Below are 22,957 nucleotides of genomic sequence, written 5' to 3'. Positions count from 1 at the left end.
TCACTTGTTTAGACGTACTTAACAAATAATTATTTCTGTGACTGCATCTTACGATCATTTACGATAGATAATTTAGCTAATCTGCAATCAATTACATCTTCATGCCTAATATATCATGTACTGTGTTACAACTCTAGATTCTACTGACGAGCAAAGGTAACACTAGGCCCCCGAAAGACGAATTGATTTTAGTTCAGTCTAGGTGGCCGATCGGTCTAGAGCGTTGTCTCGATATCCCAATAGCATGAGTTCGAATCCCGGCGAGGGAAGAACAAAAGTTTGCTTCCGCAAATTTGCAGATTTAACATTGTTGTGCTGATATTTAGAGTAGTTATGAATATAACATGTGTTTTCAGCCGTGTATCACCTTCACTGGTGATCCAATGGATCATGGATCTGTCGCAGAGTTGTCACTTGTTTAGACGTACTTACAGAAACAATTAATATGTATATACGGAATTCGATTAACGTTTATACGAATTTCAATTTACGTATATACAAATAACGCATATATACATCTCGAGGGCAACATATTTATTCCTTATTCAATAATAAAATACCATCATTCAAGTCTAAAATGTTCATCGGACCAATCCAGAGATTGGACCTGCCGTACTTGAGGCGAAAAACTAGGTAAGCAATTTTCATTCAATATAGAAATACTTACAGATTTACTATACACATCCTTGTTAAAATGGATAATTAATAGAAAAATGAAACGATACACGTTATCATCCTATAACATACTAGACTAGTATAATAATTATTCAGTGAACTTGAACTTGATATACAAAATATTAGCTACTATATATATAGTATCTACTTTGAAATCGATAATATACCTTTACGACATGCGATTTATTCCACAGGGGCTGATACTGCAAAATGCTTCCGCCGAAGACTTGTATTTCATATCAGAAAGCCTTATTTCAGTCCAGATTCTAAAGTCAATAACATATATTTTTCACTTCGAAAGATCTGTATATATATAATCTGTATTGTACACTTTTTAGGCGTTTATATATATAAGTCTAAATTGAAAACAACTTTCGAACCTATGATTGCGTTGGATAAAAACCGCGATTTTTATACGTGTGCATGAAAAAAACTTTCTTGGTAGAGGGGTCTAAATACAGCACAAACAACATTTTCCAGAGGACCAAAAAAAGTATATATATAAGAATGCTGTTTTTATGATTTTAACAAAGAGACAGCAAGTGATCAGATTTTGCATGAACCGAAGAATAATGAACAAAACAAAACCAAACTGAGAATAGAGGTAAATGAGCAAAACAAGAAAGCTTTTGGAAAATGGTAGAAAAATAAAGAAAAGAGCAAATGGAGTGCTAAAATATAAAGAATATAGAGTTAGCTAGAATAATTGGCATCTGTAACAATAAAAAAAGGAGAAAAATGGCCTACTAATGAAAGAATTGACCTTCATAAACTGCATATTGGAATAGTGGCATGAGATATTTGTTGAATATGTTTTCAGGAAAAGTAAAACCATATATCATCATGATCAGTGTAAAAAAGTTTCCCCGAGTCATCATTCTGCAGAAATGAATATGAAGTTTAAATATGTATTAAGTTTATCTGACACATAGTCAGTAAATTAAACCTACTTTTTACAATTAATGTGAACGTTAGAAGCAAACTCTTCAAGCCAATGATAAAACGAACAAAACTCGTCCTGTCAACCTTCGCAACAACCCTTCCAGATAATTTTAAAAGCACAACTCGTAACACAAAATTGTATTTTTTTCAAATCCCAGTACTGCACATGTACAGAACAGCCTTTCGATTGAAAAAAGAGATGGCCTACGGAATTGTAAGTTATTCAATAAGCCTGTTGTTTTATTCATTCGTATACATTACGTAATCATTTATGATACCAATTTACAGTTTACTTATCAATTTTTGTATTTGTGTCCTATATGTATACTTCTGGTAAATGGGTTAGTATTGCATGTCAAGACGCATAATTCGCTCATATATAATTTTATTATACGGAGTATGATGACTTTTAATCAAAATTCAAAAGGCATTGCATACAAAACTAAACGGTTGCAATGCTTGGTATTGATTAAATAGACTTATTTCCATTACAACTAGAAGACACTCGCGAAACTGCCGGGTATTTGAATTAATTTATTATGTTTATGGTTGTTAAACTGGTAAAACATGTAAGAAGTAAGTGAATTAATTTCACCACGTTCAATTGCTGTATTCCAACTATCATGGATTCAATTTTGGTAGTCTTATTCCAAATCAATTTTCATTTAAGAATTTCATGGTGTGTTGTTTAGCTAGGTTTTCTCCAATCTTGTTTCCCTTAGGTACATTGTGGTAAACTGTTGTTTGGATATACTTGAGCTGTTAGTGACATGTAAATCCGTTAATCTTAAAAGGTATAGGAATCTGATGTTCAGTAGTTGTCGTTTGTTGATGTGGTTCATAAGTGTTTCTCATTTCTCGTTTTTTATATAGATTAGACCGTTGGTTTTCCCGTTTGAATGGTTTTACACTAGTAATTTTTGGGGCCCTTTATAGCTTGCTGTTCGGTTAAGCCAAGGCTCCGTGTTGAAGACCGTACTTTGACCTATAATGGTTTACTTTTATAAATTTTGACTTGGATGGAGAGTTGTCTCATTGGCACTCATACCACATCTTCTTATATCTATATATGGGCAGTTTCCCCTGTATTTGTTTCACTCAAATGGTCAAACTCTAAAAGTTGTCAAATTCTACTAGAATTTTAAAATTATAAGAGTATATATCATATATTTAAAACATTTTTTTAACAATTTTACATATTTCGATGTAATCAAAATGATATTGCATTTTGATACAAAATAGGGATATGCTGGAAAAGTTATTTTGACAGATTTTCGTTTGAAAGTAAGGAGGAGTAACGAGAAAAATAACGACCTAATTAATAACAATACAATTTACGGTAAACAAATATGACAGAAATGAACCAACGACAACCACTGAATAACAGGCTCCGGACTTGGGACACATAAAGAATGTGGCGGGTAAAACTTGTTTGTGAGCGTTCAACCGTTCCCCTAGCCTGGGATAGTGTTGTAACAGCACAAAATGAGAATTAACTGTAAAAATCAGCTGCAGGTGGCTTAACTCAATACATCGGTAAGAATCATACAAAAAAAAAAACCCCAACTAACATAAAAAAAAATGCACAACGCATCGATTGAAGAGTACTTGCAGTTACTGAAATTAAAGCTAGTTCAAAGCAAATTACAACAAATTAATAAATCATGTTCTCCCAGACTAAAGTATCAACCAGCACACATACAACGGATTTAGTGTAAAGAGGTCATCAACAGTCTGAGAAACGCATGACCTTGTGCAATCCCAAAATAGAAATAAGCAGTATCGACAGGATGTAGGATCATGAGTACTCAAAATTATATACATGTATATAGCAATATATATATATATTTAGTTATGTTTTAATTTTTCAAAAACAAAATGAATGTTAGTACCGATAAAACAATTTTTCAAAACATTTTCTACAGATTTAAATTGATAAGAGAGAAGCGAAAATTACCAAAGGGATATTCAAACTATTAAGTCGAAAACAAACTGACAATGCCATGGCAACAAACGAAAAACGACGAAAAGACAAATAACAGTACACAAAACACAACATAAAAAACTAAAGACAGACTGAGCAACACGAACACCACCAACCTTTAGGAATAACCTTATTCAAACGATCAATGAGTTTACATGGATTGTATCTAATTTTACGGGTTTCATAAACAACATCCCCGTAAAATTAGGATGTAATATCCCGTGTATGATATAAAGTTCTAAAAGTACAGTCAAACTTACAAACCAAATCTATGCATCTATGAAAGAATTTAGTAAAAGTTTTAATTAAATTGTGGTAAAGAAATCCCTTACTAATTAAGAAAGGTATGTTATATTTCAAGTCAGTATATATATACTCAAGCAGTCTACATTTAAAACAATGATTAAGAAACTATGGTTCCAAAGGGAAAGTAACCTTAAATGGATTTGGCTATTCTTCAAATGTTTTTTAGATTGTTACATAGCTCCTCAAGTTTTCAGGTATATATATATATATATACAACATTGGCTTTAAAATTTTGGTGTTTGAGTATTCCTGATAAAGCTAGGTAAATCCTAAAAAGCACTTCGGACGCACCAAATCAATACAGCCATGTTAGTGTTTGATATCTTATGAAGTAGCTGATGATATTTATTTAAAGATAAATTAATATAAACTCATCACAGATACCAGAAATAAAATTTGCACGCCAGACGCGCGTTTCGTCTACAATAGACTTATCAGTGACGCTCGAATAAAAAAAAGTTAAAAAGGCCAAATAAAGTACGAAGTTGAAGAGCATTGAGGACCCAAATTTCAAACGAAGATTTGATAAATATAGCCAAGGTTATGTGTTTAACTTTAGCTTTCTTTCAGTCCATTGTTCAAAGGCAAGTGTTGTATGATGAGTTCACGTTTTGACAATTTCAAAATTCGGATGGATAGTGGCAATTCTGTTTTCACATATGTTTTATACAAATGTTTCAGCTTCTATTCTATATCTCAAAACTTTTATGTACTAATACTAACAGTCGCAATATCATGCAGACTGAATTTCCAGGTAACATACACAAATGTCAAAATAATATACAAAATTGCACGCTCAGTTAAAAATTCCATGTCTTATATGCTAGTGAAAACTTTAATTTTCATTTGGTTCATTTCAGACAATAGAAGAAGAAAAAGAGGCAATGCGGGGGTCAATATGAAAACCAGGAGATGTGGTATGATTGCCAATGACATGCACAACTATCCCCCCAAGTTCAAATGAAGTGAATATAAGCAATTATAGGCAACCCTATGGCCTTCAAAGCCGGATGAAACAACCCATACCGTATAGTCGGCTATAAAAGACCCCCCACATGAAAAATATGAAACAATCCAATTAAGAAAACTAACGGCCTAATTTATAACAAAACAATTTACGAAAAATAAAATGTGACGTACATGAACTTACGACAACCACTGAGATACAGGCTCCTGACTTGGGACAGGCACATGAAGAATGTGGCGGGTCAAACATGTTTGAATTAAGGCGCCAACCCTCCCATAACCTTAGACATTGGTGTAACATTACATCATAAGAACAAACTATAAAAATCAGGTGAAAAGGGCTTAACTCATCAGATCGATACAAAGCAAAAACACATCTAATAAAAACACAGTCCGGACGTGGTAGGGTATTTATACATCTCTCATAACAATAAAGACACAAAGTACAGATCTGAGAGTACTCCTCTTCAGATTAAAAAAAAATGATTTTGAAATACCATTTAAGCCGGCTTTACACTTTTCTCCAATGTTTGACAAGCGTTCATCAAATTTTCTAGTACGATTATCGTACTCAGACTCAGATATCGATGCCAAAATACTGGATTTGGTATTTTGATCACACATTTTGTCCTATGAGTACTGAGTAAAAATTTAGCGACCGTGAGCCCTGCTCCCGTTGGTCTGACACTGATTAAGCTTATAGCGAACCGGAAAGATTCTATTTTACGTTAGGTTTTAAAATTCTGGTCGGTAAAGATCACGGTAAAGCTCTCCAGTTACGGAAAGTTTTCGAGTAGAAAATTTGCCGTACAACGGCTATTTCGTGTTTTTTAAAAACAATATTTGATCTTACTTTTTGCAATGTATTAATAATGTTATTTTTGCAATAAGCATTCAAAGGAATTAAATCAGAAATGAATTATATGTAGCTAAAATACATGACTGGTTGCTTGAAATTAACGCAATGTTTTGAATATGTTTCGTCAATGAAATAATGGTACATTTTGTTGTACCTGCAAGTGGAAGATTTCTTCCCCAAACCAGTCGGGAATTTGTACTACCTGTTTAGAGAGTGGTCTTCGAATTCAGAGAGAGAATACAAAACATTTGACAGTAAACTAGGGATGTCCCTACCGATATGCTTTATAGATAATAGTCCAATAAAATTGAGAAATGGAAATGGGGAATATGTCAAAGAGAAAACATTTCGACCAAAGATCAGACAACAACCGAAGGCCACCAATGGGTCTTCAACGCAGCGAGAAAATCCCGCACCCGGAGGTGGTCCTCAGCCGGCCTCTAAATAAAATTGTGTACTAGTTCAGTGAAAATGGACGTCACACTAAACTCCAAAAAATATAAATGAACTAAAATAAAAAAAAAAACATACAAGACTAACAAAGGCCAGAGGCTCCTGACTTGGGACAGGCGCAAAAATGCGGCGGGGTTAAACATGTTTTGTGAGATCTCAACCCTCCTTCTATACCTCTAGCCAATGTAGATCTATAATAAAGAAACACATAACAATACGCACAGTAAAACTCAGTTTAAAAGAAGTCCGAGTCCGATGTCAGAATAGATAACAAAAGAAACCAAGCAAAACGACAATAATACTTAAATTAACAAAGGACTACTAGCAGTTACTGACATGCCAGCTCCAGACCTCAATTAAACTGATTAAAAGATTATGTCTTCATCATATGAAAATCAGGTACAATCCCTCCCGTTCGGGGTTTAGTATCGTACCATCATGAAATATATGAGAAAAACATAACCCGTATCATGTCAACAACTGGTTTTAGAATAAATGTGTTTATTTCCGATGCAAAGACCCTATGAGTGAATCAATATTAATACCAACATATGCAATCCTTTATGACCTGACAACAGTATCGTAACTATATCCCTTCCGAATAAGTCTGTTTAAAGGTTTGGTTAGCTTTTTAGGTGAATGCTACGGAAGCCGGTTAGTGTCAGGTTGGAGATTTTTTTTAGTCGTTTTAACGACTTAGCTAACTTGTTATAACGACTTAGCTAATGGTTTACTTTTATAAATTTTGACTTGGATGGAGAGTTGTCTCATTGGCACTCATACCACATCTTCTTATATCTATTAGCATATTTATCTTGTTATAACAACTTAGCTAACTTGTTTTAACGACTTAGCTTACTTGTTTAAACAACTTAGCTAACTCGTTTAAACAACTTAGCTAACTCGTTAAAACGACTCAGCTAACTTGTTTAAACAACGTAGCTAAGTTGTTATAACGATTTAACTAGTACAGTCGTTATAACAACTTAGCTAACTCGTTTAAACAACTTAGCTATCTTGTTATAACAACTTAGCTTACTTGTTTTAACGACTTAGCTAAGTTGTTGTACCGATATAAAATTTAGTAAATGTTTTGATTAGTTTGTGATATCGAAAACCCTGGTGTAATAATTTTTCAGTAATACAGAGATTTCTTTCGTTGAAATCAAATACATTGTTACATACACGAGCGAATCGAACAAGTTGAGATATATAAACACCATAAGATGGTGACAAGGGAACGTCGCCATCTAAAAATGGATAATTAACAATAGGAAATGAAAAATCATCTCTTTTATCATAAATATTGGTATTAAGCTTCCCGTTAAAGATATGAATATCAAGATCAGGAAAGGGCAGTTTTCGTTGTTGGTATTAGCTTTATTTAAAGTCAGTTCGGCAGGATAAATCTCTTTAGTGTACATACTGAAGTCGTCATTATTAAGAGCTAATATATCATCTAAATATCTAAAAGTGTTATTAAATTTTTGAATCGGATGTTGTTTCGATGTGTCTTTGCTGATTTTAGTCATAACTTGTAACTCATAACAATACAGAAACAGGTCCGCAATAAGTGGTGCACAGTTAGTCCCCATGGGAATTCCGATACTAGTAACCTGACGATATACGGAATCTCCATGGCGAACAAAAATGTTATCTAGTAAAAATTCAAGGGCAGTTATAGTGTCAAAGCAGGTCCAATTGACATAGTTCTTTTGTTTGTTATTACTAAAAAATGACCAAAAAGAGTTTGAACATATATATTCGCATTCCGACTTTTTAAATGCAACACTATTAGGTATAATAGATTGGCTGTGATTAATATATGTGTTACTACTTATATGGCCTTGTTTGAATTTTCACACAACAGTAGTGAAGTAATTTTTTTTAGGATATGTACTCTGACTGCTCATCAGTAATAATACGTGTAAATACATGATATATATGTGAACCATATTTGGATTGATTATGGAGAGTATGATATGTTAGTCCTATACGTTTGTTAAAGTTATTGACAATACACGGAGCCGTTCATTTGTGTTTTTAAATGATTTTTTATATATACCAAACATTTGAAATATGGTCAATATATTAGAAAAAATGTTCTTCTTCCTGTCATTATGTTTCACGTTTGAGTTATGAAAGCGTATGTATTCGGTCACAAGTTGTATTTAAGTATCCAAAATCCTTAATTAATTTGAATCTTATCATTAATTCATTCGTTCGTTCGTTCGTTCGTTTGTCCATTTGTTCATCCATTTATTCATTCATTCATTCATGTTTCTGCATATTTATTTTGACAACTCTCCACCAGAGACCATATGACATGGAAGTTTAAAACCTGCAACTATAAGTCACTGTACGGCCTTCAACAACGAACAAAACCTATACCGCATAATCAACTATAAGAGGCCCCGAAATAACAAATGTAAAACAATCCAAACGAGAAATTTTACGGTCTGATTAATGTACAAAACAATGGACGAGAAACATAAATGATATAAAGCAACAAACGACAACCACTGAATTACAGGCTTCTGCCAGTGACTTGCAGGGGCGGATCCAGCCATTTATAAAAGGGGGGGGGGTTCCTTACCCAGGATAAAGGGGGGTTCCAACTATATGTCCCCATTCAAATGCATTGATCGTCCAAAAAAAAGGGGGGTTCCAACCCCCGGACCCCCCCCCCCCTGGATCCGCCACTGACTTCGGACAGGTACATGCAGATTGTGACGGGGTTGAACATGTTTGCGGGCGCCCAACCCTTCCCTTTACATTAGACAGTGGTGTAACAGCACAACATGAACAGACTATAAAAATCAGTTGAAAAGGGCTTATCTCATCATATCGATACAATGCAGAAATCCATTCGTTCGTTCATTCATTCATTCATTCATTCATTCATTCATTCATTCATTCATTCATTCATTCATTCTTTCATTCATTCATTCCTGTTCGTTCATTCAATCGTTTGTTCTTTCGTTCATTTCTTCTTTCATTCATTCATTCATTCATTCGTTCGTTCGTTCGTTTGTTCGTTCATTCGTTAGTCGTTTATTTCGTTCATTCATTAATTCGTCCATGATTTGTTCGTTCGTTAATTCGTTCGTTCATTGATTGATTGATTGATTGATTGATTGATTGATTGATTCGTTCATTGATTGATTGAATGATTGAATGAATGAATGATTGATTGATTGATTGATTGATTGATTGATTGATTGATTGATTGATTCATTCATTCATTCGTTCATTCATTTATTCGTTCATTCATTCATTCATTCGTTCATTCGTTAATTATTTGATTAATTAATTCATTCGTGTGTTCGTTCATTCTTTCACCGTGGGTGAGGCATTCAATAAGCTTTCCATCCGGCTACATATTTATTTATTCATTTTATTTCCATTTTACTTATTTGATTTATATAAAATCAATTTCGTTTTTCACTTTTTCAGGATTTACACGTTTTTCCTTAGATTGACTCTAATTTTAGTAACACCAATAACTGGTTCCAAGTCACAAATCGCAGTTCATCCCATAGTAGCCGAACTTAAAAACCAGTCAACGCAAAGCACAAAAACCAAAAAAGTCATTATTCCTGCTATAAGCTGAGCTTTAAGTCATAGAGTTGAATTTACACAATAAAACAATTCATTATACATTTTTTTACAATTATAACCGTTTTGTTGAAAGAAAGACTTAATAAAACTCGACTCTCTCTAGAATCTTCTCAGTACATACAGTGAAAACCTTCGGAAGTTTGTTTATTCTGGAAGAAGCATATATTGCATGAATCACCAAAAATAGATTTCACATCAAAAGACAACAATAATAAACGCACAAAAGCCACGCCTAATTTTCAGATCAAATGGAAAAGATGTATTATTTTTATTCAGGTAGATACACTTGTAAAGACACCATTTTAATAAATAATGTTGTCTGTTCCGTAATATATTATTATACAGACTTGTTCAAATAAAAATCCCAATTGGTACATGTATACCATTGATTCTTGCTCATTTAACATCCAGTAACAAATGACATTCCAATATAAACAATGCGAGTTAGAGTTAATTGAAGACCCTTTTCACGACTACAAATTAAATATGCTAGTCTTTTGAACCGCAATGTACCATTGAACTAATGGCAAGACTGTCCAAGGTTGTGGGGACGGTTTAGCGCTTACAGACATGTTTGACCCAATGTGCCTGTCTGTATTCAGGAGCCTGTAATCCTGTGGTTGTTGTTCACCAGTAATTGTTGTTTTTGTCTGATATTTGTTAGAGTCATTTGAAGTAAAGTCATTGGATGTTGGGTTTCTCTTTTGGATTGTTTCACATTTTTCCATTGGGAGGCCTTTATATAGCTTGCCATATGGTATGAGTCTGCAAATAGACCTATCTCAATTTAGGGAATCTGAGACAAGAGAATTTGTAACACTTGAACTATTGACTTCATACATTTTCTCTTGTATTATATCAAATTTTTACGGTAAAGTCTGTGATGCCAAGTAATGTTAAAAGGCAGACAAATAGTAATAAGATATGGTTTTGTTAATATGGAATATTTCACATTTTGTCATGTCAGGGTCTTTTATACACATATCTTACTAGTCCGAATGAGTTTTGCTCATTGTTGAATGCTGTATGGTGAGTTGGTGCAGGGCTTCCAAAACGGTTGTATTGTCCGGACTTGACCAGTAAGTTATATTTTTGACTTGTTGTGCTGAACCTGAACTGGACATAACGTGGGTTTGCCATTTAAACATAATTCAGAAAAAAAAATTGAAGTTTATGCAATCTTTCTGACCTGACATAAAAGTGACATGATGAATATTTACTATCAAAATAAACCCTGTTTTTATATAACAATCAAGGTTAATTAGTTGTCTGACAGCTGAAATTTACCTTTTCAGGCAACAGGTAAACTATTTTGTACCGGAAATTGATCGGTCTTTTTAAAGTTTTTTTTTTTAATTTCAGCAGTGTGGATCTAATTAAGTGTAAAAGATTTAGATTATCAGAAAAACGTATATATAAATATGATTCGATGAAAATTTTTAAAAAGGTAGTAATAAAGGTTTTAAGCGAAAAATAATCACAACCACATTGTTTGAACTAGCACAAGTGCGCCCAGGTGTGAGATTTAATTATGCATCCAAATTTTTCAAAAATGCTAAAATTATCATTGATACCTTTATCTAATGTATAATGTCAAGTCAACATCCGGTATTAGGAAAATGTGCCTTTTTAAAAACGAAAGTGAAGTTGTTGACAGCATAATTGTGTACAAGTAAAGAGTCTAAGGCAGATATTAGTACGCTGATGTTGCACACTTCGATGATGCACTGTCAATTTAACAGTTTATGTCAAAACATAGAATTAATATCAAAAGTCAAGTTTAATATTGTTTTAGTGTCAATCATTGTTTATACGATGCCCAATTGATTACACTGATTGTCTTTTGTTATTAAGTCTAAAGTGATGAAAATCGGAATAAGACAAAAAATGTCTAGCTGGCTCAAATATTTTTTGGAAGCCCTAAGTTGGTGATCTGGTTTTTCACCTCCCCGTCCTTTGGATTTTTACTGCCAAATTCATACCAGATATCACACGAAAATTAATTTGTATCCACATTTTAACAGCATAAATTACATGATGTATCTTACCTTTTTTGGATAAACATTTAAGAAAGATTTTTGAATGCAAATTTTTTAAACTTTAAAATTGGAATGATTTTAATGACTTAAAATTACTCATTCTTCAAGAATTGACCAACAAATAAATCTAGAGGCTCTAAAGAGCCTCTGTCGCTCACGTTGGTCTATGTGCATACTCATCAAAGAACACTCTCCAACATTGTAGACATGAATAGAATTCATGACAAAAATCTCTGTTTTGTTGATCTTGTATTACTGATCATTTAGTTTCTATCTTCTATAGTTTTTGTTCAAAACACAAAAAAGGTTTAAAAAAGTCCTCTTTTAAGGACAATCCCTCCTGTAAAGAGTAACAGTCTACTAACTATAGTGGCAAAATTTGACTTGTTAGTAGATCTAGCCTTGCTGATCATTTTTAAACGACCGCAAAAATTTAAAATTTTGGTCGTATATTGGTATCACGTTGTCATCGTCGTCGTCAGCGTCTTCCGAAGACAGATGGTTTCCGGATAATAACTTTAGTATCAGTAAATAGAAATCAATAAGATTTTAACACAAGGTTTATGTTACCACTAAAGGAATGTTGGGATTGATTTTGGGGGTTATGGTCCCAACTGTTTAGGAATTAGGGGCCAAAAAAGGGGCCAAAATAAGCATTTTTGTAGTTTCCAGACAATAACTTGTGTTAAAGTGTATGAATCTCTCTGAAATTATACCACAAGTTTCCATGCTACAAAGGAATGGTTAGGATTGACTTTGGGGGGTTATGGCTCAAACCATTTAGGAATTAGGGGCAAAAAAAGTGGAAAAACAAGAGTTTTTCTGGTTAAAGGACAATTGAGACAATTTAAAAGCAGTATAAGGGAGGTAATCAAAATCAATTTAAATAACAATGTTTGATTACCTCCCTTACACTGCTTGTAAATTATGTATTAAAAAATGATGATTGTCTGAGATACAGACCATAACTTGAGGGAATGAATTATTTTTTGGAATAAGGGAAAGGGGGGAGGTGAAAAAAATTGGAGGGGGACAATATTTCTCAATTCAGATTTCAGAAATTAAAAGAAAATTTCTTCAAATAATATTTTTGGGGTTGTTGTTAATATTCAACAGCATAGTGTATTGCACAATCGCAAAAAACGGGAGTAATTTATTTTTTTTTGGGGGGGGGGGGGGGGGGGGGGGGGTCAATTCGCATAGTGTACTGCACAAAAGCAAAAAATTGAATATAAATTCAAATCATATAACCAATTTGAAGTTCTTTGACTACAGTTATTCTGTGTCAGAAACCTATAATGTGTCAAAAATTTAATTTCAATTCAAATTCAGACCTGTATCAAGCATGAATATTGTGTCCATTTTGGCCCCAACTATTCAGGGTTGGACATCAGCGGTCGTATACAGCTGCGCTCAGCGAAGCAATCTATTGTGATTTAAAGTTTCTATTTATCTTTTATAATTTTTATCATATAATTGGTCGACACAAAAGACAACATCACTAAAATTTTTACAGCATAGTACTGGTTTATTAGGTCAACATGTTATATGAAATAAAACAGTGAAGTACAAATTTTGCGGTTATTGTGATTAATCCGGAAGTAATGTTACAATAATGGTTGTTATGACGACGTTATCGATAAAAGTAGAAAGTGAAAGTGAAATAAAAATGGTTACATGTATGTTGAATAGAAAATGAAAGTAAGTCAATAAAGTTATAAATGGTGGTTGGCTGCTATTTACACACATATGATACAGTCTTATTGGACAGTGTTGGAGGTTCTTAGTGGTATTGTTATAGAGATGATGAAAGTGGATGATAAAATGTTCGGTTTAATTTCCCAAATGGACAACACCTGATTGGTAATTCCGTACCAATTTAACTTGCTTCCCTCTAGGAGGTATTGCGTTGGGAATATTATGAGATGTATGATCGCCACTGGTATCATATACATGTAAGGCAAAACACAAAAAAAATGGTAAAAATCGTCATTACAGGGCAATAACTCCAATAAGGAGTCGTCAGACAATTTCCTTCATATTGTCTTAATTGTAGATCTTGTCTTGATTTCCTAAGGAAAAATCGGTTATTGATTTGGGGATGTACTGCGGGCGGGCAGTTTTTTTTTCATTTGGCCCTTTGTGAGCTAAAAAGGAAGTTACAAGTTATTCATAAATTATGACTGAATCCTGGTTTATCTGACAACAGGGTTTGTTCAATTTATCAAATGGCAGGAAATCACTGTGTTTCTAATTTTATTACTTGTAACATTAAGGTTTACCCTTGTCTCTCTGTTAGTCAGTGTGTACGTCCGTCTGTATGTCCTGAAATTGGTTTCCATTTAACTTATTTATAAGTTTGCCTAAACCAAATATTATCAAACTTATACACAATTCTTTTTACCAACAAACATAGATCAAGTTTGAATTTGGGTAGCATCACTTTCACCGCTCTCGATTTATGTCCCTTTATTAATTGCTGAATTTGCTGTTTCCACACTCTAACGTATTTTGCCTCTAACAAATGTTATGAAACTTATACACAATGCTTATTACTAAAACCACAGATCAAGTTCAAATTTGGGTGGCGTCACTTTCACCATTCTTGAGTTATATCCCTTTATAAATGGAAAGATCGTTGAATTTGCCGTTTTGCACTCTAACGTCCTTTGCCTTAATCAAATATTATGAAACTTGTACACAATGCTAATTACCATCAAACACAGATCAAGTATGAATCTGGGTGGCTTCACTATCACTTCTTGAGTTATGTCCCTTTATAAATGGAAATATTGTTGAATTTGCTGTGTTTGCACCCTAACCTTACCATGCCTCAATCAAATGTTATGAAACTTGGGGCATCTGTGTCCATCCATCTGTGTCCCCTGGACACATTATTCTTTTAATTATTTTTTAGGCGGGGCCTGTACAAATATCAAGGATTGTCATGTTGCATTCTGATTTCCTTAGACGTTATCACAGCTACCAGTTTCTTCATTTATTTCCTACATCTCGTATACAACTAAGATAAGACAGTTTTGCATTTGGCAACATGCTGATGTATTAATAACGTGCCCGATTTCAATTTATTAGAATATTAACATTGATTAAGATGTGGTACGATTGCCAATGAGACAACTCTCCACCAGAGACCAAATGACCTAGAAGTTAACACATCATTATAAGTCAAGCAGCATCACTGTTGAATGTTTGAAGTTGAGTTGTTATAGTTCCTGTCAATTTAATACTTATGATTAAGTATTACATTTGTATTCATTTGTGACATGTAAACATAAATAAATTGTTTCTCTGAAATTAGGCAATCTTTTGTATACAGATTTTGGATCATGGAATTTTGTTAGATTCCTGTCCATCAAATTAAAAAGAAAATGGAAAAATGTTTTAAAATTTCATATAAGTTGACGAATTTTAGTACATGTACATGTCATGCATGTGGTATGAAAACATTCCAAAATTTCACTGTATATAGATTAAATGTATGTTTTATCAACTCATGATTTAAATATCAAACCTTAGTTGCACTATTTGATTTTCCTGTTAAGTGAACAACATTGTAAAATCTAGGGCAAAATCCTTATTTGGCAATTAATTTGAAAAGTTTCACATCAGTATTATTACATTGCCTCGACCAAAGAAGCACAGAAGTTACTTCCCTTTGACCATTCATTTAAGAGCTTTGTAACCATTGTTATTTGTGGAAACACTCTTCAGGGGAACTAAAATAATGATTTGAACAATTGAGTTTTAATGTTTGGACATATCATTCCTGAGAATATCAATTTTTTGCACAGATGAAAGCATTGGACATCATCAATTTGTGGAGGTCATTATTTGTTGTGTATTTGACCATTCCTTATTGACTTTTTATTTTTTGACTGTGATTTTATGATTGACTTCTGCCATTTTAGAGTCTTAAAGAATCTGTTCACATATATACATAGTACCACGTTAATAGAAATTTCAAATTTGTAGGATAAACTTTGCTTGAATAATCTTCCCGATCATAAGTGGCAATTTTTTTTAAAGAAAGTTATTTTCCAAATTATTTGTTGTCATACAATATGAATATTCATCAACTAAAGGATGTATCCAAAGGAAGAAGATCTAAAAGTTGGATGACAAGATTAAGTCTATGATTTTAAGTACCAAAAGTCTTATTTTTCAGAAGGAAGAATGAGCTGATAAACTGAAACTGAGAGGAGTGTAGTAGCATGGCCCTATCATATCATGACTATGAAAATGATTCTGCTTTGACCTTGACAGTCAGCCAATTCAGAAATCAAGGACAGACTGTGTGTCCTAACTGTGGGCAGTTCCATGAAGGGGATGGAAACCATTTGTTTGATTACTATCAAGCTGTGGATGAAGATTTGATGTGTCACATCTGCCTTCAACCTCTTGTTAATCCTGTGGACACTAAATGTAGTCATACATTTTGCACACGATGCCTAGAGAATTACCTGTGTATACAGAACCAGTGTCCTGTAGACAGACAGCCACTGACCAGAAATGATTATCAGCAGTCCAGTGTACTAGTCAGAAGGTAGGTCCATTCATCCATCCAATGACCTGCTCAAAGGTTGATTCCTATCAGGCAGACAGTCACTGTCCATTACCAAAAGTACAGTATATTAAGATATATTTGAATTCAATACATAAATGAGGTACTGTGTTTGCACACTGCATTCTCAGGGCTGACAAAATGTACAGAGGGGTGTACTGTGATAAATCTCTGAACAGCCAATCACATTGCAATATTTCAGAATTGTTTTATTCATGTGTACTTTAAGTTGATTATGTGCATGATTTGAGAGAAAATAAAAGTTACAACACATGAACATAGAAAATAGCTATTAACCTAGGTGTTGACCAGAAGATTCACATACATATATGTACATGTAGATGTTCCTTGGACTTAATCCTAGATGATCAAATAATTAGATTTTGAAGCTTTAGGTACATCTATTCATGTATTTTAATTGTCCTATCTGTTGTGATGTCTCTTTTATGACTGATCCTCAGCAGCCAGACTTATTTGCATCCCAAATACACATATATACATCATACATGTACTTACAATTGCCTATCCAGTAATAAGGGACAAAATTTGTTCAGACCATGAGAACTAATCAACCTATTGTTCAAGTAATAAGGTTTTTACTTGCAGAAAAGGTTCTTCATCGATAAATATAAAAAATAAGGAGATGTGGTATGATTGCCAATGAGACAACTATCCACCAAAGTTCAAATGAAGTGGATGTAAGCAATTATAGGCAACCGTACGGCCTTCAACAATGAGAAAAACCCATACCATATGGTTGGCTATAAAAGGCCCTGACATGAAAAATATGAAATAATACAATTGAAAAAACTAACGGCCTAATTTATAACACAATTTACGAAAAAACAAATATGACAGACATGAACCAACAACAACCACTGTACTACAGGCTCCTGACTTGGGACAGACACATAAAGAATATGGCAGGGTTAAACATGTTTGTGAGCACTCAACCCTCACCCTAACCTGGGACAGTGGTGTAACAGTGCAACATAAGAACAAACTATAAAAATCAGTTGAAAAAGGCTTAACTCATCAGATGGATACAAATAGAAATACTTCTAACAAGAACACAGTCCGGACGTGGCAGGGTATTTATACATCTCACAGAGTGGACATGGACAGGTACTTATACATCCCCACAAAAAAAAGACACTAAGTACAGATCTGAGAGTACTCACAGTTACTGAAAACTAGTTCAAAGCAAATAACAACTAATAAAAAAATCATGTATCTAAGACTAAAATATCAATCAGTACACATCCATCATCCAATGGATTTAGTGTAAAGATGTCATTAACAGTCAGAGAAAAACATGACCTTGTGCAATGCCAAACTATAGGTATCGACAGATTGTAGTACATTGTACCATGAAAGTAAATATGTGTAATATTTAGTAAGGTTTTAATTTACTTAAACAAAATCCATAATAACACCAATAAAAACAATATTCAAAGATTTAATTACAGTGTTGAATAGGTAACCTTTTAGAATAAATTTATTGAAAGGATTGATAAGTTTACCCAGATCGTATCTAAATTTCCAGGCTCGGTTTACAACATCATTGTAAAATTAAGATGTGCTATACCGTTTGAAATAAGTTTTCTACAGGTACACCCAAACTTGCAGACCAAATCTTTGTATCTATGGAAGAATTTAGTAAAGGTTTTAAGTAATTTGTGGTAACGAAATCCCTGACTTAATAATTTACTAGTAATACATAGATTACACTCATTGAAGTCCAAAACGTCACTACAGACACAAGCATAGCGAACTAATTGGGATATATAAACACCGTAATATGGTGCCAAAGGAACATCACTGTCCAAAAAGGGAACGTCTAGTATTTGAAGTGTTTTATGGTACAAATATAGATTTCCCTGTCTGGCTTAAATTCAAAAACCACGGGCATTAGTCGGACTACTTTTGGGTGTTTACTGTATTTAAAAATTACCAATTTTTGTTATGATTTCTGCTCTACATATTGTTTTGAATTAAAAAATGCCTCTTTTTATACAACCGCAAACAAATTTTTGTGGTCGTATATTGGTATGACGTTGGCGTCATCGTTGTCGTCTGAAGACACATTAGTTTTTGCACTCTAACTTTAGTTAAAGTGAATGGATCTCTATGAAATTTTACCATAAGGTTCAATATCACAAAAGGAAGGTGGGGATTGATTTTGGGGGTTATGGTACCAACAGTTAAGGAATTAGGGGCCAAAAATAAGCATTTTTATAACTTCCAGACATAACTTTTGTGTAAGTGTATGGATCTCTCTGACATTGTACCACAAGGTTCCATATCACAAAGGGAATGCTGGGATTGATTTTGGGGGTAATTGCCTCCAAACTTTAGGTATTAGGGGCAAAAAAGGGGCAAAAAACAAGCATTTTTCTAGTTTCATGACAATAACTTGTGTGTTAGTGTATGGTTCTCTCTGACATTGTATCACAAGGTTCCATATCACAAAGGGAATGCTGGGATTGATTTTGGGGGTAATTGCCTTTAAATTTTAGGAATTAGGGGCCAAAAAGGGGCAAAACACAAGCATTTTTCTAGTTTCATGACAATAACTTGTGTGTAAGTGTATGGATCTTTATGAAATTGTACTACAAGGTTCCATATCACAAAGGGAAAGCTGGAATTGAGTTTGGGGGTAATTGCCCAAAAAGTTTAGGAATAAGGGGCCAAAAATAAGCATTTTTATAGTTTCAGGACAATAACTTGTGTTCAGGGGTATGGATCTCTCTGAAATTGTACTGCAAGGTACCATACCACAAAGGGAAGGCTGGGATTGATTTTGGGGGTAATTCCCTCAAAATTTGAGGAATTAGGGGCCAAAAAAGGGGAAAAAAACAAGCATTTTTCTAGTTTCAGGACAATAACTTGTGTGTAAGTGTATGGATCTTTATGAAATTGTACTGCAAGGTTCCATATCACAAAGGGAAAGCTGGGTTTGAGTTTGGGGGTAATTGCCCTAAACGTTTAGGAATTTGGGGCCAAAAGGGGCCAAAAAACAAGCATTTTTCTAGTTTCCAGACAATAATTTGTGTTCAAGTGTATGGATCTCTCTGAAATTGTACTGCAGGGTACCATACCACAAAGGGAAGGCTGGGATTGAGTGTGGGGTGATGAATCATAAGGGGTTTAAAAAAATTGGGGGGGATTTTTTTTTCCTTTTTTTTCTTAAAAATTTTCCATTTTAAATTGGTTATTTCTGATTTATATATAAAAGCTAATAATAATGATATGGTTTGAATAGGTAAATTAAAATTTTTTAAGTTCTTAGACCACTTTCATTCTGTGTCAGAAACCTATGCTGTGTCAAATATTTAATTACAATCCAAATTCAGTGCTGTATCAAGCTTGAATGTTGTGTCCATACTTGCCCCAACTGTTCAGGGTTCCACCTCTGCGGTCGTATCAAGCTGCGCCCCAGCGGAGCATTTTATTTTAAGATAACATAGTTATTCAATGATTATTTCTGTTGTTAAAGAGGAGAATACATTTGTATATGCTTTATGGAAAGTACAAAAGTATTCATATCAAGAATTAAGACATATTAGTGCCTTTGATATATGAAAACATAAAACCATTATCTGAGTGAAACCCCAGTATGGTGCATCTTATTATGCAATAGACTGAATGTCAGAAATTAATGAAATTTTATAATGTGATCCAATTTTTATAATTAGTGCATGGTTGGAAATGGGAATCTGTAAGACTCTTATTTACTTTAGAGAACCCATGATGTATTTGTTCTTTAATCTAATTTCTGTCCCTTAATATGATTTGATGTTTCTTATACATTGTTTGTATTCACACAATGTACATAAAGTGCATTTCGTCACTTCTTCCATATTACATTCCATAGAATAATAAAGACTACATTTAAGATATCAGTAAAGATTTTCAAAAGAACAATTTTCAGACATCTACATGTGACTAGCTTTATAATGTTTTTCTGATGCCATATGTTCAGTGCTTATGTGCTGTGTCAGTGTCAGTCATATCCCTTAGTGGGGTCCTTTATTTACTTCAATATTAATATTCTTATATAATTTTATTTATGAGAACACAAATTCCCCATGTATAGGAATTGAGAAAAATCTTTCATATTTTTTTGAATAATATGTTACCATTAACTTAAAATAGAGGTGATATTCATCTTAAAATGATAAAGAATGACAGGTTTGATAGTAATGCTTTATAAGGATGATTTGTTAGTTGTATATATTTAATGACAAATGCAGTTTGATACCATAGGTACACACAATGGCTTTGTCACTGAGCTAATATATACATACTGCCTAGTGTATTTGGGTTCAAATCTTCATACATTTTCTTCTACTGAAAAAATGGAGAAAGTAATCTGTAGTTTACAAGAGTCCCTCAATGCAGATGCATATACTTCTTTATATACATGTAATATTTGCCACTGGACATTTAGCAACCATCTGTCAATCAATCACTACAATAAAGCATACAAGTAACTTTTGTCTCACCTGCAACAAAAGTCGCAGAATGTGACGGATTACAAGGCGGCAGCAGCAACAGCGTACATTGTAAAATATTTTTATACAGTTTTATATTACAGAAGGTAGAAGACCTGAATGCTTTATACCTTATATACAGATACCTTACGTAATGAAGTTTCTGTCTGTCATATGTCCATTGTCCTTGACCTCATTTTCATGGTTCGGTGACTGCTTGACAAAAAAATCTTTTTTTTGTCAAGTGAAATACTCACCTAATATGAGTAACAGGATAACTCTATTTGGTATATGGATTAATTCTTTGCAAGGCCTACATGTCTGTCAGGTATGGTTAACCTGACCTCGACCTCATTTCATGGATCAGTGATCAAGGTTAAAATTACGTGGCCAAGTCCATATCTCAGATACTATAAGCATTAAGTGAAATATATTTTGTGTATGGAATGATTGTAAGTTGTACATGTCTGACTGGCAGGTTCCATCTGACCTTGACCTCAATATCATGGTTCATTGTACAATATTTAGTTTTTTGTGGTTTGGTCTATTTCTCAGATACTATAAGCAATAGGGCCACTATATTTTGTGTATGGAATGATTGTAAGGTGTACATGTCTGTCTGGCAGGTTTCATCTGACCTTGAAATCATTTTCATGGTTCATTGGACACAGTTTAGTCTGTGGTTTGGTCTATTTCTTAGATATTATAAGCAATAGGTCAATTAAATTTGGTTTATAGAACAATAGTAAGGTGAACGTACATGTTTGTCTGGCAGGGTCCATATGACCTTGACCTCATTTTGATGGATCATTGGTCAATGTTAAGATTTTGTGGTTTATTCTGTTTCTAGGGTACTATTTGCGATATAACCACTATATTTGGTGTATGGAATTATTGTAAGGTGTATACATGTTTGTCTGGCATGTTTCATATGACTGAGACCTCATTTTCTTAGAACATATATGTTAAGTTTATGTGATACTTACAGCAAAACCTTCATATTACAGACTTTCAACATGAATACAATGAGAAGTAAAACAGGCAAGACATTTCTTGTGTGTAATATTCAATTATTTTAAGATGATAAAACAATGCATATGGCTACTTGAATTATAGTTTTTAATCCATTCAAACATTCAAAAAATAAAAGATAAAAGTTTAGGAGAAAAAACTGAGCATAGAATAGAGAAACTTGAGCAGAATTTAGCATTCCAAGTTCAGACTTAGAATTAAACAAAGATTATCTCAAATTTGAGACACTATTTTCCATCTTTAAGCAACTGTTGATGGATGTGTTTGTTTCATGACATACTAAAAATAGAACTTAATAAAATACTACTGCTGCTCAAAAAAAAAAACCAACCATGCCTTATGACAGAATTAAAAGGCTTTTCATGTTATGCACTTTAAAGCATGTTTATTATATCAGTGGCACAACAAGTTTTTTTTGTCTGATAATTTCCTAATACAGGAGATTATATTTACATAAATAATATGGGTGTCCATTATAGATGGTATCAGAATAAAACTACAGGTAATATTGTTGGTTTGAAAAAACAGATTCAAAGTAATGAGGTTTTAAAGATCAACTTAGCAGAAAATAGTTAATCAGTAATTGCAATATAATTGCAGGAGTATTAGTGCAATACATGCATACAGCCAATAACTGCATTAATAACAGACCATGTTAATGTCATGCATGTAGTACCAGATAAGCAAGTTGCTTTGATAGGTTTCATAATTGTATTTCATCAAGATTGTTTTTGCTATTACAGGCATCTTCTCTTGACAATGAAATATCTTTCTTACAATTCTGTTCTAACTCTATTAGGGTGATCCATTCAGTTACATTGCAATGGGAAAAGCTAATCTAATATGTAAACCTTAAAAGTCATGTCCTATACATGGTTATGTCTTCAGCAACATGATCATACTGCTCAATTTAACTTAAATACATGTATAAAACAACTTCAGATAGTTAATCTTTTTTAGTAGTAACAACATGAAACATCAGAACTACATGTATTCATTTTG

General features: G+C 33.4%; 1 protein-coding gene across 2 annotated transcripts in view; it reads left to right on the top strand.

Annotated features, from left to right (window-relative positions):
- The first annotated feature begins 9,954 nt into the window (after positions 1–9,954).
- The window catches only part of LOC127706346 (ligand of Numb protein X 2-like), an 80,491-nt gene continuing 67,488 nt past the window's right edge, over positions 9,955–22,957 (top strand). For both annotated transcript variants that reach the window (XR_007984432.1, XM_052210909.1), the window contains exons 1-2: positions 9,955–10,082; positions 16,032–16,409. Coding sequence is in view for 1 of the 2 variants with exons in the window: in XM_052210909.1 (XP_052066869.1) it covers positions 16,078–16,409 (332 nt within the window). In the remaining variant the exon portion in view is untranslated. The remainder of the gene's footprint in view (positions 10,083–16,031; positions 16,410–22,957) is intronic.

This window comes from Mytilus californianus, unplaced genomic scaffold (assembly GCF_021869535.1).
Source record: "Mytilus californianus isolate M0D057914Y unplaced genomic scaffold, xbMytCali1.0.p SCAF_6, whole genome shotgun sequence".
Classification (NCBI taxonomy): domain Eukaryota; kingdom Metazoa; phylum Mollusca; class Bivalvia; order Mytilida; family Mytilidae; genus Mytilus; species Mytilus californianus.
The sequence above is the reverse complement of the archived record's forward strand: the minus strand, read 5'-3'. Positions and strand labels throughout refer to the sequence as shown.